General features: G+C 37.9%; 1 protein-coding gene across 2 annotated transcripts in view; it reads left to right on the forward strand.

Annotated features, from left to right (window-relative positions):
• UBXN7 (UBX domain protein 7) overlaps positions 1-13193 on the forward strand; it is a 57224-nt gene that overhangs the window by 18093 nt on the left and 25938 nt on the right. The window contains exons 3-4 of one of the 2 annotated variants that reach the window (XM_019723668.3): positions 386-453; positions 7466-7531. In XM_019723668.3, coding sequence (XP_019579227.1) covers positions 386-453; positions 7466-7531 — 134 coding nt within the window. The remainder of the gene's footprint in view (positions 1-385; positions 454-7465; positions 7532-13193) is intronic. The other variant, XM_074330086.2, reaches the window with a different exon arrangement.

Here is a 13193-nt window from a genome sequence, read left to right on the forward strand (position 1 = left end):
ATAAAGCCTGTAGTTTTTCAGTTAATTTTTCTGCCAATTTTTTTTTTAATTCCCTTTTTTTTTCTGAAAGAATTTAGGGTAGGCAACTTGAGAGGAAAGGGGAAATGCTTGTTATTTTTGTTTGTTCTCTTTCTTTATAAATCATGTGAGCTATCTGTGCCAGGTACTTTATTTCAGTTGATCTCTATATGGAAACTATCTAACAATCATTTATCACTATGGTTCCTAAAAGTCACTAAGTCTGGAAAAGAAAAAAAAAAGTCACTAAGCCTGGTGTTCATTTTATTTGTTAATTTGAATGGAATTAACAATAGTTACAGAGAGAACAGGTAGCAAAAAACAGTTTTCACTTTGATATTTTCCCACTTTTTTTGTTTTTTAATAGAGAAGAAGTTCGTGCCCCAATTCCTCAAAAGCAGGAAATATTGGTGGAACCAGAACCTTTGTTTGGTGGTAAGTTCACATTTCTTTAGTTTTGTTTGACTTTATTGTTGTCTTTAGGATTTTCATGAAGCTACCAAAAGATGTGAAGACTTGTTCAGAGATTGTAATTTCAGGTATAGGGTCAGTTCTTGTAATTCTGTACTCCTCTCAGGAATGTTGCACAGTTGGTTCTCTCTAAGGAGTGAACCAGATTAAAAAGTTGATGTTTGTTGCAGAAGGCCAAAAGGAGGAAAATTAGCAAAAAGAACTGCTGCCTTATAATGGAAACCAATCAATCTATTGTTAGATAAAAGACTCCCAATTGTTTTTCTTTTCTGGATACCTATGTAACTGCCACATTCTTACTGTCTAGATATGCCTTTTACTCTTTCTTAATTTCTAGACATACTGTTCCTATTTTGAACAAAGGAGAAAGTAATACCCAATCCATGCAAAAAAAACCTGATACCAATCTGAGTGCATAGAGAAGATGGTAGAAAATAGGACATTTAATCAGATTTAAAGAAAATTTATAGTTTTAAGATACACTTACTTACCTTTGTGAACCAAATATTTTAGGTATAATAGATGTAATAAAAAAAAGAAGACAAGGTAATAATCTGGTTAGGCAGACGAATGTATAGAAATGTATATTGTACATACTGAGAACAGCAGAGAAATAGGCTTATGAAAACTTTTGTAGGTAAATTAGACTAAAGAAGAATAAGTAAGTTGTAAGACAAGGATGACAAAAATTATATAAACCATATCTTTTAATTTGAAAAAGCACCTTAGTTTAGTGTGTTTTTAAGATTCATCTTTAACTTGGCAGCTTTGGAGTTTACTGTAGCAAGAAATAAAAGAATATACTGTCTAAATTTGGAAATAAAGATGGGGGATGAAAACTATAAGATCTGAGTATTGAAGTATAATATGTGCTTTCTAGACTGTTCGATTCAGCCAGTCATTGTGTTATTAACATACCAGAAGTAATAAAGCATTGTTCATATATTTTTGTTTTTAAACTTTTTTATTTATTTAAGTGTGTTTTTCCAGGACCCATCAGCTCTAAGTCAAATAGTTGTTTCAATCTAGTTGTGGAGGGCGCAGCTCACAGTGGCCCATGTGGGGATCGAACTGGCAACCTCGTTGTTAAGAGCACCATGCTCTAACCAACTGAGCTAACTGGCCGCCTCCGTAATTTTTTAAATATGAACTTTATGATAGATTTGGAGCCAAGGCATAATACTCTTAGAAGCTTTGTCTTTTCTTTATTGCAAAGAAGAAGGCAGGATCTTTGAGTGGAGAAGACTACAGGAAATAGATTCTGTGCCCATTAACTGTTGAACCACAGGCAAAAGAGTTTCCACTTGAAACCCTGCTTTCCTCCTTTTACCTCTGGTTTGATATACATTATGGAGGGTGATGAAAATAACGTTATACAGTTAGGAAGTCAGTCCTGTCATTATGAGACCTTATTATAACTTAAGAAAGGTCTTTGAAGAATATTTTCTTCTTAGGATAGTATTGATTTAAAGAGTGATTCTCAAAGTGTGGTTGGGAGTCCCTGGTAACCCCTTTCAACAGTTTGGGTCTGTAAGATCAAAACTGTTTTCTTAGTAATAATACTAAGAAGTTATTTGCCTTTTTTACTGTGTTGATATTTGGATTGATGGTTCAAAAGCAATGATAGGTTAAACTATTACATATTAATTGAATTAGGGCAGGGGCACCAAACTGTACTACTATTCATTGAATTCTTTTTATTTTTTCCCCTTCTTCCGCCTCCCACCCCCCGACCCCCCACTCCCCGACCCCCCACTCCGGTTCAAGCAGTTGTTTCTCAGTCTAGTTGTGTAGGACACAGCTCTCTGGCCCATGCTGGTATTATGAGCCTTGCTCTCCCCCCTGGCTGAAGCAGTTGGTCGCTGGTCATGGCAGCTCTCACCGGCTGCCGGCCACTCATGCTGGCCACCAGCCGCTCATGGCAGCACACGGTAGCCCACAGCAGCACCCAGCAGCCCGTAGCAGCCCGTGGCAGCCCACGGCAGCTCACGACGACCTCCTCCGGCTGCTCACGGCAGCCCAGCTCCAGGGAGAGCCGTTGTTCACAGTCTTAGCTGTAGAGGGCGCAGCTCACTGGCCCATGTGGGAATCGAACTGGCGACCTCGGCGTTAGGAGCACGGCGCTCCAACCACCTGAGCCACCGGGCGGGCCCTACTCATTGAATTCTTCACTGCCACACACTCGCAGTTAAAATAAAAAAAAAACACACACAAAACCAATTTTATTTACTAATGTTCTTGATGAAGCAATAAAAATTAATGTAATTAAATCTTAACCCTTCATTACACATTTTAAAGTCTTCTGTTTGATGAAATAGGATGTATGCATAAAGCACTTCTGCATACTGAAGTGTTACGGTTACTTTAACTAAAAGCGCTTGTACACTTGTTTGAATTGCAAGCTGAACTGGCTGCTTGTTTTTCATGGAACATTATTTTTACTTGTAAAAATATTACTGACAAACTATAGTTGTTTAGAGTTAGACGTTTGGCATACATTTTCTTGAATATGAACAAAGCCTGTTACTGCTTTAAGGCAAAGAACTGATATTTGTTGCCAATAATTTTTTAAAAAAAGCTTTCAGGCATAAATTGGAAGTTTAGAAAGTTTATATCTACAATTGTGAGCTTGATTTTTTAAAAAATATTTTATAATGAAATGGTCAATATTTAGAATGTTTGCATAACTCAGTGAATAAAATGTTTTCAAAATACCAAGGCATGATGTTACAAAATTGTGCATAGGTAAAAGATCTATTCAGACTGGAAGATGATACACACACACACACACACACACATATTTGTGTATATATGTGTGTATATATACACACATACATATACACACACACATATGGAAAGACAGAGAGATTAGATATCTATTGTTGTGCTCACTTCGGCAGCACATATACTAAAATTGGAAAGATACCTATTGCTGTGTAACAGATTGCTTCAAAATTTAGCTTTCTGAAACAACAAACATGTTACTTCTCAATTTCATTGGGTCAGGATCTAGGTGTGGCTTAGCCAGGTGCCTTTGGTTAGGGTCTTTCACAAGGGTGTAATTAAGGTATCAGCCAGGGCTACAATCATCTCATAGCTTGAACAGAGGAGGATCTGTTTCTGAGTCCGCTCATATGGCTGTTGGTTGGCTGGAAACATCAGGTTCTTACCACAGCAAATGAGAGCCACAGGGCATCCCAAGACAGAAGCCACCATCTTTTAAAATTTAATCTTGTAGGTGACATCCCATCCCATCATCTCTGCCATATTCTATTCGATTTTGCCATACTCAAGATATTCACATTTACGTTATGATTATTGGGAGGTAGGGATAATTGAGAGCCATTTAAGAGACTACGTACCACATAGGCCTATAGATTTGAATGGAGCAGAGTATGAAAAGTTCTTTGATAGAATTGCAGATTCCATGTTGCAACTAACCTGTAAGAAACTATCATTGGTTGAGTTTTGGTGTAGTATAAAGAATATTTACAATTATATTAAAATATTATTAAAATAATCCTTTTTATAACTACATGTGAGGTTGAATTTTAATTTTTTTCATATACTTGAACTAAAGGAATAGCAGTAGATTGAACGCAGAAGTAGATCCAAAACTCCAGGTAGCTTCTCTTAAGTCAGTTATTAACAGATTTGTGAAACAGTGCCACTCTTCTCTAAATTTTTTTATTCACCTGTTCCATTCTCCTGTCCTGACTGATGCCCCTTGAATCTTTTTTAGCTCTTTGTAGCTTAGCCTGTAACCTCAGTGACCAGCACTCATTATGTGGGCATTAGAGCGAGAGTACAGAGGACTGAAGTTTGCTTTATAGCAGATGGGCTGGAAGAATCAGGAAACCACATATTGAAGAGGCAAGCAGGAGTAATAATGGTCCTAGGGCTAGAAGTGTTGTGGCCTGAGGAGAGGTTCTTGGTTAGGCTTTGGATAAATGAGGAACAAACAGATGGGAGCAGGTTATGAGCCCAAGAAATAAAAGGGGTTGGGTAGAAGGCTAGCAATAAGTGGAACTAGTAAGGATCCCCAGGAGGTCAAATGCCTAATAGAGAAGGGTTAAATTGGAGGTAGGTGGGGTGGAGGAGAAAAATAGCGTGGGGGGGAAAATAGGGGAGAATGTGCGAGGTGTGGTAAAAAAATACGGTGAATGTTTAAATTTTAAAAATTTTACAGTAAAAGACACATTGCCATTAATCCCCCTCAAAATACTCCCCCTCACTTCCAACACACTTATCCCCTTATTCTTGCCACTTTCTGAAGCAGTTCTGGGAAGTCCTCTTTTGTGTCTTTAGTTGTGTTGTCTTGGCTGCTTTGATGTCCTGAATCATTTTGACTTGGGAAGAGACAGAGCAGCACGGTGCCTGATCCGATAAATAAGGTAGATGAGGTAATGTTTTTATTTGACAGAAATTGCTGTATACCAGAAGCGATATGTGACACGGAGCCTTTCCATTGTAATAACAAATACGGTGAATGCTGCTGCGGTGTGCCATCCAACAGAAAGGCAGGGATCTCCAATGTGGGAAGTGACGCATTGAACCTTAGTAACAATGTATGACAAGTTTCAACTTGTTCGGTGCAGTCAGTCAGGTGTGCGCTATGGTTGAGAGAAGGTGTGTTTTAAAGTGTGCTGTAAATTGGACTGGCCGGGTGGCTCAAGTGGTTGGAGCTCCGTGCTCCTAACTCCGAAGGCTGCCGGTTCAATTCCCACGTGTGCCAGTGGGCTCTCAACCACAAGGTTGCTGGTTCAACTCCTCGACTCCCTGACTCCTGCAAGGGATGGTGGGCTCCACCCCCCTGCAACTAAGATTGAACATGGCACCTTGAGCTGAGCTGCTGCTGAACTCCCGGATGGCTCAGTTGGTTGGAGTGCCTTAACCACAAAGTTGCCAGTTCAGCTGCCCCAAGGGATGGTGGACTGTGCCCCCTGTAACTAACAATGGCAACTGGACCTGGAGCTGAGCTGCGCCCTCCACAACTAACATTGAAAGGACAACAACTTGACTTGGAAAAGTCCTGGAAGTATACACTGTTCCCCAATAAAGTCCTGTTCCCCTTCCCCAATAAAAAAAAATAAAGTGTGTCGTAAATCATGCTCCATCATGACTATGTTCTCACACATGGCTTCTGGTATACGGCAATTTCTGTCAAATAAAAACGTAACAGAGTGTCCTCATCCACCTTATTCACCCGATCTGGCACCGTGCCACTTCTGGCTCTTCCCCAAAGTCAAAATGACCAGGAAAGGTAAATGTTTTGAATCAGTTCAGGACTTGGAGGCAGCCACGACAGCGCAACTAAAGACACTCATGAAAGAGGACTTGCAGAACTGCTACAGAAAGTGGCAAGAACAATGGGATAAGTGTGCTCGAAGCGAGGGGCAGTATATTGAGGGGGATTAATGGCAATGTGTCTTACTGCAATAATTTTATTTAAGCATTCACCGTGTTGTTTGATCACACCTCGTGTGTGTGTGTGTGTGTGCGTGTGTGCGTGTGTGTGTGTGTGTGTGTGTGTGTGTAGAATAATGTAGAATATTGACTGGCTTGCCTTCGGCAATTTAAAAGTAGAAGAAAACTACCTTTATGTACTACCTCCCCAATAATAATATGCTTTCTTAGGTAGCTTATATGTCTTATCCTAGGATACTCTTCTCTTACTTTCTTAATTGTTGTGGTTAAAAAGTATCTGGTAACGAGTTTGAAGGAGGCATTATTGAGAGGCTATATTATTCCTGCTAGAAACATACATTGAAATAGGACCTCTTGATCAAAAATAGTTCCAAGATTGAAAAGAATAGCATTCCTCGCTTTGTAAAGGAAAGGAGGGAGAGTGTGAGGGAGGGAAAAATAATGCAATATTGAAATTTTTTTAAATTCAATTTAAATAAAATCAATACAATAAAATTCAATTTGAATTTAAAATTCAGCACCAAGCTGAATCATGGAAGTTTCGTTTTTTAACCAAATCCCATTGCTAGAGAAAATATTATGATTCTTTAATATAAATACTGATATACATATGTGCATAAATGATATACAGACATAGTGCTTTAAACAAAAACAGATTTTTTTTTACACGTGTTTTTACATTTTTTGTTACATTTTTGCTTTTTTTTTAACTCAATAATACTTCGATAGAAAGAATTACCTATATAATGGTAAACATAGGTGTTGGGAAAGATACTTTGGCATGGGGTGGGGGACTTTTATACTTTCTAATCTTACTACTAATCATTTATTAACATGGAACATTGTTCTGGTTACATGTTGGCCAGGATTACATTAAGCCAACTTAATGACTGTTACCCATATTGAAAGAATCATTAAATGTATTGTAATGTATATAAATGATCTGGCAAATTTTTTTAGGTTTAAGAACACATAGGAAGATAACATTTTGACTATTGCCTTTTAGACTTCATTTGTAAAATACTTCAGGAATGGGCAATGTACACTGGACAGGGGTATCAGAAGACGGTTCTATTCACTTTTCTGTAATGAAACCATTATGTAATTGGAAAAAATTTTCTTCCAAAGCTAAAAATGTTTTTTGGTATATGTAATTCTACATGTATATCCACTCACTAAGAAGTTGACTCAAGCGTTATACCAAAGGATAGATCCCTTAGGTTAAACTGAATTAGATATTTTGTAGATTCATCTACATGGGGAGTGCTCAAAATCTTCTTTCTTCCTGTCTTTTACACAAGTTTAGTCAAGTCTTACGTGAGCCTTAATTTTCTAATTTGTAAAACAAAACGGTTGGGCTGAAGGTGGTTGAGTTCATTATATATAAATGAATTGAAGGTTTTAAAAATATTTATTTTTTGAAGGAGGGCGCCATTATGAATCTATGAGTGTTTCAAAACAGGAAATACTTACAGATAAGGAAATTTTTAGAATTGTTTCAAAATTAACATTTAAATTTTTGTATCAATTCTATTTTTCCCCCCTAAAGCTCCTAAAAGACGACGGCCTGCACGGTCAATATTTGATGGTTTCCGGGATTTTCAAACTGAAACTAGTAGGTATCTGTGGACCAGATTATCTTCTATGTCTGTCTGTCTCTGTCTCTCCCTTCTTCCCTCTTCCCTCCTGTCTTCCTTTCCTTTCCTCTCCCTTCTTTCTCCCACATATAAAAAACCACAAGGTAAAAAAGCACCCACACACTCCCCTATAGGTCAAAATCCTAGTTTTATATACTTTTTTCTTCAAAAGAAGATGAATATTAGGTCTAATTACTTTGAGGAGTCATCTTATTTAAAAAGTGAAATTATGAATTCAGTCTGTAATTGTTATTAATCCCCTCTAGAGCTGAATTGTCCTAAATTCTAACCTACTTGATGATAGAAGAATAATAAGAGAGATGGAGATAATGTAAGAAAATCTGGTAATTTACAACCTTAATCAGCTTTTTTTGGTGGGTGGGGGGGATATTAGGGGACTTCACTATTGTTGGGCAGTGGTGAAAGTCTTGACTTTCCATGAGTCTTCCTCTGATACCCTCCCACTGGAGATGGGGTGGGGACACTTATTGCCAGATGGGGATGAAGTCCAGGCTCCCCACTGGTCTCCTCCCACACTACATTGAGGAAGCCTCGTTATCTTCGGGAGATGAAATTCCTGGCTCTCTATTCAATCTTTTCTGACACGACTTAGGCAGAGAGGTTTGAGTTCCTTGTTAAAGCCTCACAAGGGTGGAAGTCTGGGCTCCCCACTCAGCCTTACTGGCATGGGTGGGAGTGGGGTCACAGGTTTTCTGTAGTGTTTGGTTGAAGTAGAACAGTTATTATTTAAAAGGTTTCTGTCTTGCTAGGCTGCTCCTTTGGCTAGAAAGAGCAAGGTTTTGTTAGGGCTTTTTTGGTCTACACTTAATTGGCATTTCAGGTTGCCAGGTTCTTTAAGCATTATGTCTGGGATATATAAGGCAAAAAAAGAAAACCCAGGGGACTCACACCATATTGTTCCTTGGATTCCGAGGTCAATAGTTGGTCTGCCTTCGCTTCACCTTACAGAGTCTTCCTGTGTTTGTTATTTTTTTAAATTTATTTTTTAATTACCATTGACATACAATATTATATTAGTTTCCAGTGTACAAAACAGCATACTGGTTAGACATTTATGTAGTTTATGAAGTGATTCCCCCCGATAAGTCTAGTACCCATGTGACATTATACATAGTTTTTACAATATTATTCATTAGATTCCGCATACTGTACTGTACATCCCCATGACTATTTTGTAACTACCAATTTGTACTTCTTAATCCCTTCACCTTTCCACTCAGTCCCCCAGCTCCCCTCCCATCTAGTAACCATCAGTTTGTTCTCTGTATCTATGAGTCTGTTTGTTTTATTTTTTTCTTTAGATATAAATATAAGTGAGATCGTAAGATATTTGTCTTTCTCAGTCTGACTTATTTCACTTAGCATATACCCTCTAGGTTCATCCATGTTGTCACAAATGGTAAGATTTCATACTTTTTTATGGCAGAGTAATATTCTGTTATACAGATATATATATATATATTACAATTTCTTTATTCAGTCATGTATTGATGGACATTTTAGTTGCTTCCGTATCTTGGTTGTTGTAAATAGAGCTGCTGTGACAATAGGGATGCATATATCTTTTCAAATTAGTGTTTTGGATTTCTTTGGATAAATACCCAGGAGTGGAACTGCTAGGTCACAAGGTAATTCTATTTTTAATTTTTTGAGGAACCTCCATACTGTTTTCCATAGTGGCTCCACCAGTTTGCAATCCCACCAACAGTGCAAGAGGGTTCCCTTTTCTCCTCATCCTTGTCAACATTTGTTGTTCGTTGATTTATTGATGATAGCCATTCTGACAAGAGTGAGGTGATATCTCATTGTGGTTTTAATTTGCATTTCTCTAATGATTAGTGACATTTAGCATCTTTTCATGTCTGTTGGCCATTTGTGTCCTCTTTGGAGAAATGTCTGTTTAGGTCCTCTGCCTATTTGTAATTGGATTGTTTGTTTTTTTGGTGTTAAGCTGTATGAGTTTTTTATGAATTTTGGATATTAACCCCTTATCAGATAGTTTGATACCAGGTAGCATGATGCCTCCAACTTTGTTCTTCTTTCTCAAGATTGCTGTGGCTATGTGGGGTCTTTCATGGTTCCATATAAACTTTAGGATTATTTGTTCTAGTTCTGTGAAAAATGTCATTGGTATTTTGATAGGCATTGCATTGAATCTATAGATTGCTTTGGGTCGTATAGACTTTTTTGTTTTGTTTTGTTTTCCCCTTTCTCCCGCCTCCTCCTGCCCCCACTCCTGTTCAAGCCGTTGTTTCTCAGTCTAGTTGTTAGGAACACAGTTCCCTGGCCCATGCTGGTATTACGAGCCTTGTGCTCCGGCTAAGGTAGTCAGTTGCCAGTCGTCGGTTGGCCACTCACAGCAGCTCATAGCTCTCACCAGCTGCCGGCCACTCAAGGCAGCACACAGTAGTCCGTGGCAGCTCACGCCAACCTCCGGCTGCTCACAGCAGCCCAGCTCCATGGAGAGCTGTTGTTCACAATCTTAGCTGTAGAGGGTGCAGCTCTCTGGCCCATGTGGGAATCGAACTGGTGATCTCGGCGTTAGAAGCACGGCATGCTCCAACCACCTGAGCCACCGGGCCAGCCTGGACATTTTAATTATATTAATTCTTCCTATCCATGAGCAGGTATATGCTTCCATTTATTTGTATTTTCTTCAGTTTCTCTCTTCAATATCTTATAATTTTTCAAGGAAAGGTCTTTTTTGTCCTTGGTTAAATTTATTCCTAAATATTCTTTTTGATGCAATTGTAAATGAGATGATTTTCTTAAATTTCTTCTTTCTGACAGTTCATTATTGGTGTAGAAAAATGCAACCGATTTCTGAATATTAATTTGGTATCCTGCTACTTTACTGAATTCATTTATCAGTTCTAATAGTTTTTGGTGGACCTTTCATTTTCTGTGTAGTATCATGTCGTCTGCAAATAATGACACTTTTACTTCTTTCTTTCCAATTTGGATGCCTTTTTTTTTTTCTTGTCTGAATGCTGTGACTAGGGTTCTAGTACTATGTTGAATAAAAGTGGTGAAAGTGGACATCCTTATCTTGTTCTTGACCTTAAGGAGAATGCTTAGCTTTTCCCCATCAAGTATGATGTTAGCTGTGGGTTTGTCATATATGGTCTTTGTTATGTTGAGATGTTTCCTCTATTCCCACTTTGCTAAGATTTTTTGTCATAAATGGATGCTGGATATTTTGTCAAATGCTTTTTCTGATCATAGTATTTTTATTTTTTTTTCATTTTGTTTGTATGATATATCATGTTAATTGATCTGTGGATATTGAACAAATACCCACAAATCAATTTATTCTTGGTATGCATATCAAGAATAAATTCCACTTGATCACGGTATATGATCTTTTTAATGTATTGCTGAATTCAGTTTGCTAATATATTTTTTTTAATTGGGTAATATTGGGAACAGTGTGTTTTTCCAGGATGTCAATTCATTGTTTTTCAATTCAATCTAGTTGTGGAGGGTGCAGCTCACTGATCCATGTGGGACTCAAATCGGCAACCTTGGTGTTATGAGCACCTCGCTCTAACCATTGAGCCAACCAGCTGCCCACCGGCGGCTCAGTTCCAAGCTCAAGCCATTGCTTCTCACTGGTCTATGTGGGAATCAAACCGGTGACCTTGGTGTTATGAACACTGCGTTCTAACCACTGAGTCAACCGGCCGTCCAGAGGCTCAGCTCCAAGCTCAAGCTGTTCTTTCTCACTGTCCCATGTGGGAATCGAACTGGCAACCTTGTTGTTAAGAGCTTGCGCTCTAACCAACTGAGCCATCCAGCCACCCCAGTTTGCTAATATTTTGTTGAGAATTTTTACATCTATGTTCATCAGGGATATCGGCCTGCAGTTTTCGTTTTTTGTAATGTCTTTGTCTGCTTTTGGAATTAAGATAATGGTAGCCTCATAGAATGAGCTTAGGAGCCTTTACTCCTCTTGAATTTTTTGGACTAGTCTGAGAAGAATAGGTGTTAATTCTTCTTAGAATATTTGGTAAAATTCACCTGTGAAGCCATCAGGTCCAGGACTTTTGTTTGTTGGAAGCTGGTTGATTATTGATTCGATTTCATTAGTAGTAATTGGTTGGATCAGATTTTTTGTTTCTTCTTGTTTCAGTCTTGGAAGATTGTATTTCTAGGAATTTATCCATTTCTTCCAGATTGTCCAATTTGTTGGCATATAATCGTTAGTAATATTCTCTTGTAATCCTTCCTATTTCAGTGGTGTCAGTTGTCACTTCTCTTTCGTTTCTGATTTTATTTACTGTGTTTCCCCGAAAATATGACCTACCCCAAAAATAAGCCCCATTTAAGATCGTCAACCAGACAGATGCGTTTAGTACGTTATGACGATGTTCCAGAAGAAGATGACATGACTGTATTTGAAATAAATGTAGATTGTCATACATGAAAAAATAAGACATCCTTTGAAAGACATACTCCCTTATGCGTCTTTTGGAGCAAAAATTAATATAAGACCCGGTCTTATTTTCAGGGAAACACGGTATTTGGGTCCTCTCTCTTTTTCTTGATGAGTCTGGTTATAGGTTTATCAATTTTGTTCCTTTTCAAAGAACCAGCTCTTGGTTTCATTGATCTTTTGTATTTTTTTTAGATTCTATTTTGTTTCTTTCTGCTCTGATCTTTATTATTTTCTTTCTTCTACTCACTATGGGCTTTGTTTGCTGTTCTTTTCCAGTTCCCTTAAGAGTAGTTAGATTGTTTATTTGAAATTTTTCTTGTTTCTTGAAGTAGGCTTGTATTGCTATGAATTTCCCTCTTAGGATTGCTTTTGCTGTGTCCCATAGATTTTTGGATCCTTGTGTTTTCATTTTTGTTTGTCTCAAGGTATCTTTTGCTTTCTTCCTCTTTCTCATTGTTTATTAGCATATTAGTTAGCCTCCATGTGTTTGTGTGTTTTTTAGGGTTTGATTTCTAGTTTTATATCATTATGGTTGGAGATGACGCTCAATACGATTTCAGTCCTCTTGAATTTAGTGGGACTTGTTTTGTAGCCTAACATGTGGTCTGTCTTGGAAAATGTTCCATGTGTACTTGAAAAGAATGTATATTCTGCTCCTTTTGGGTGAAATGCTCTAAAAGTATAATTCTGTCCATCTGGCCTAGTGTGTTATTTAAGGCCACTGTTTTCGTGTTGATTTTCTGTCTGGAAGATCTATCCATTGGTGTCAATAGGGTGTTTAAGTCCGCTACTATGATTGTATTACTATTGATCTCTCCCTTTATGTTGGACAGTATTTGTTTTATGTATTTAGGTGCTCTTGTGTTGGGTGAATAGATATTTATTAGGGCTGTGTCCTCTTGTTGGCTTGATCCCTTTATGATTATGTAATGTCCTTTTTTTGTCTCTTACTATAGTCATTTTAAAGTCTGTTTTGTCTGTTATAAGTATTGCTACCACAGTCTTTTCTGTTTGTTTGTTTCCATTTGCATGAAATATCTTTTTTCATCCCTTTACTTTCAGTCTGTGTGTCTTGATCTGAAGTGAGTCTCTTGTAGACAGCATATGTATGGGTCTTGTTTTCTTGTCCATTCAGCTATCTGTGTCTTTTGATTGGAGCATTTAATCCATTTACATTTAAA

Source organism: Rhinolophus sinicus, chromosome 17 (genome assembly GCF_057876585.1).
Source record: "Rhinolophus sinicus isolate RSI-liver-muscle chromosome 17, RSI-T2T, whole genome shotgun sequence".
Lineage (NCBI taxonomy): Eukaryota > Metazoa > Chordata > Mammalia > Chiroptera > Rhinolophidae > Rhinolophus > Rhinolophus sinicus.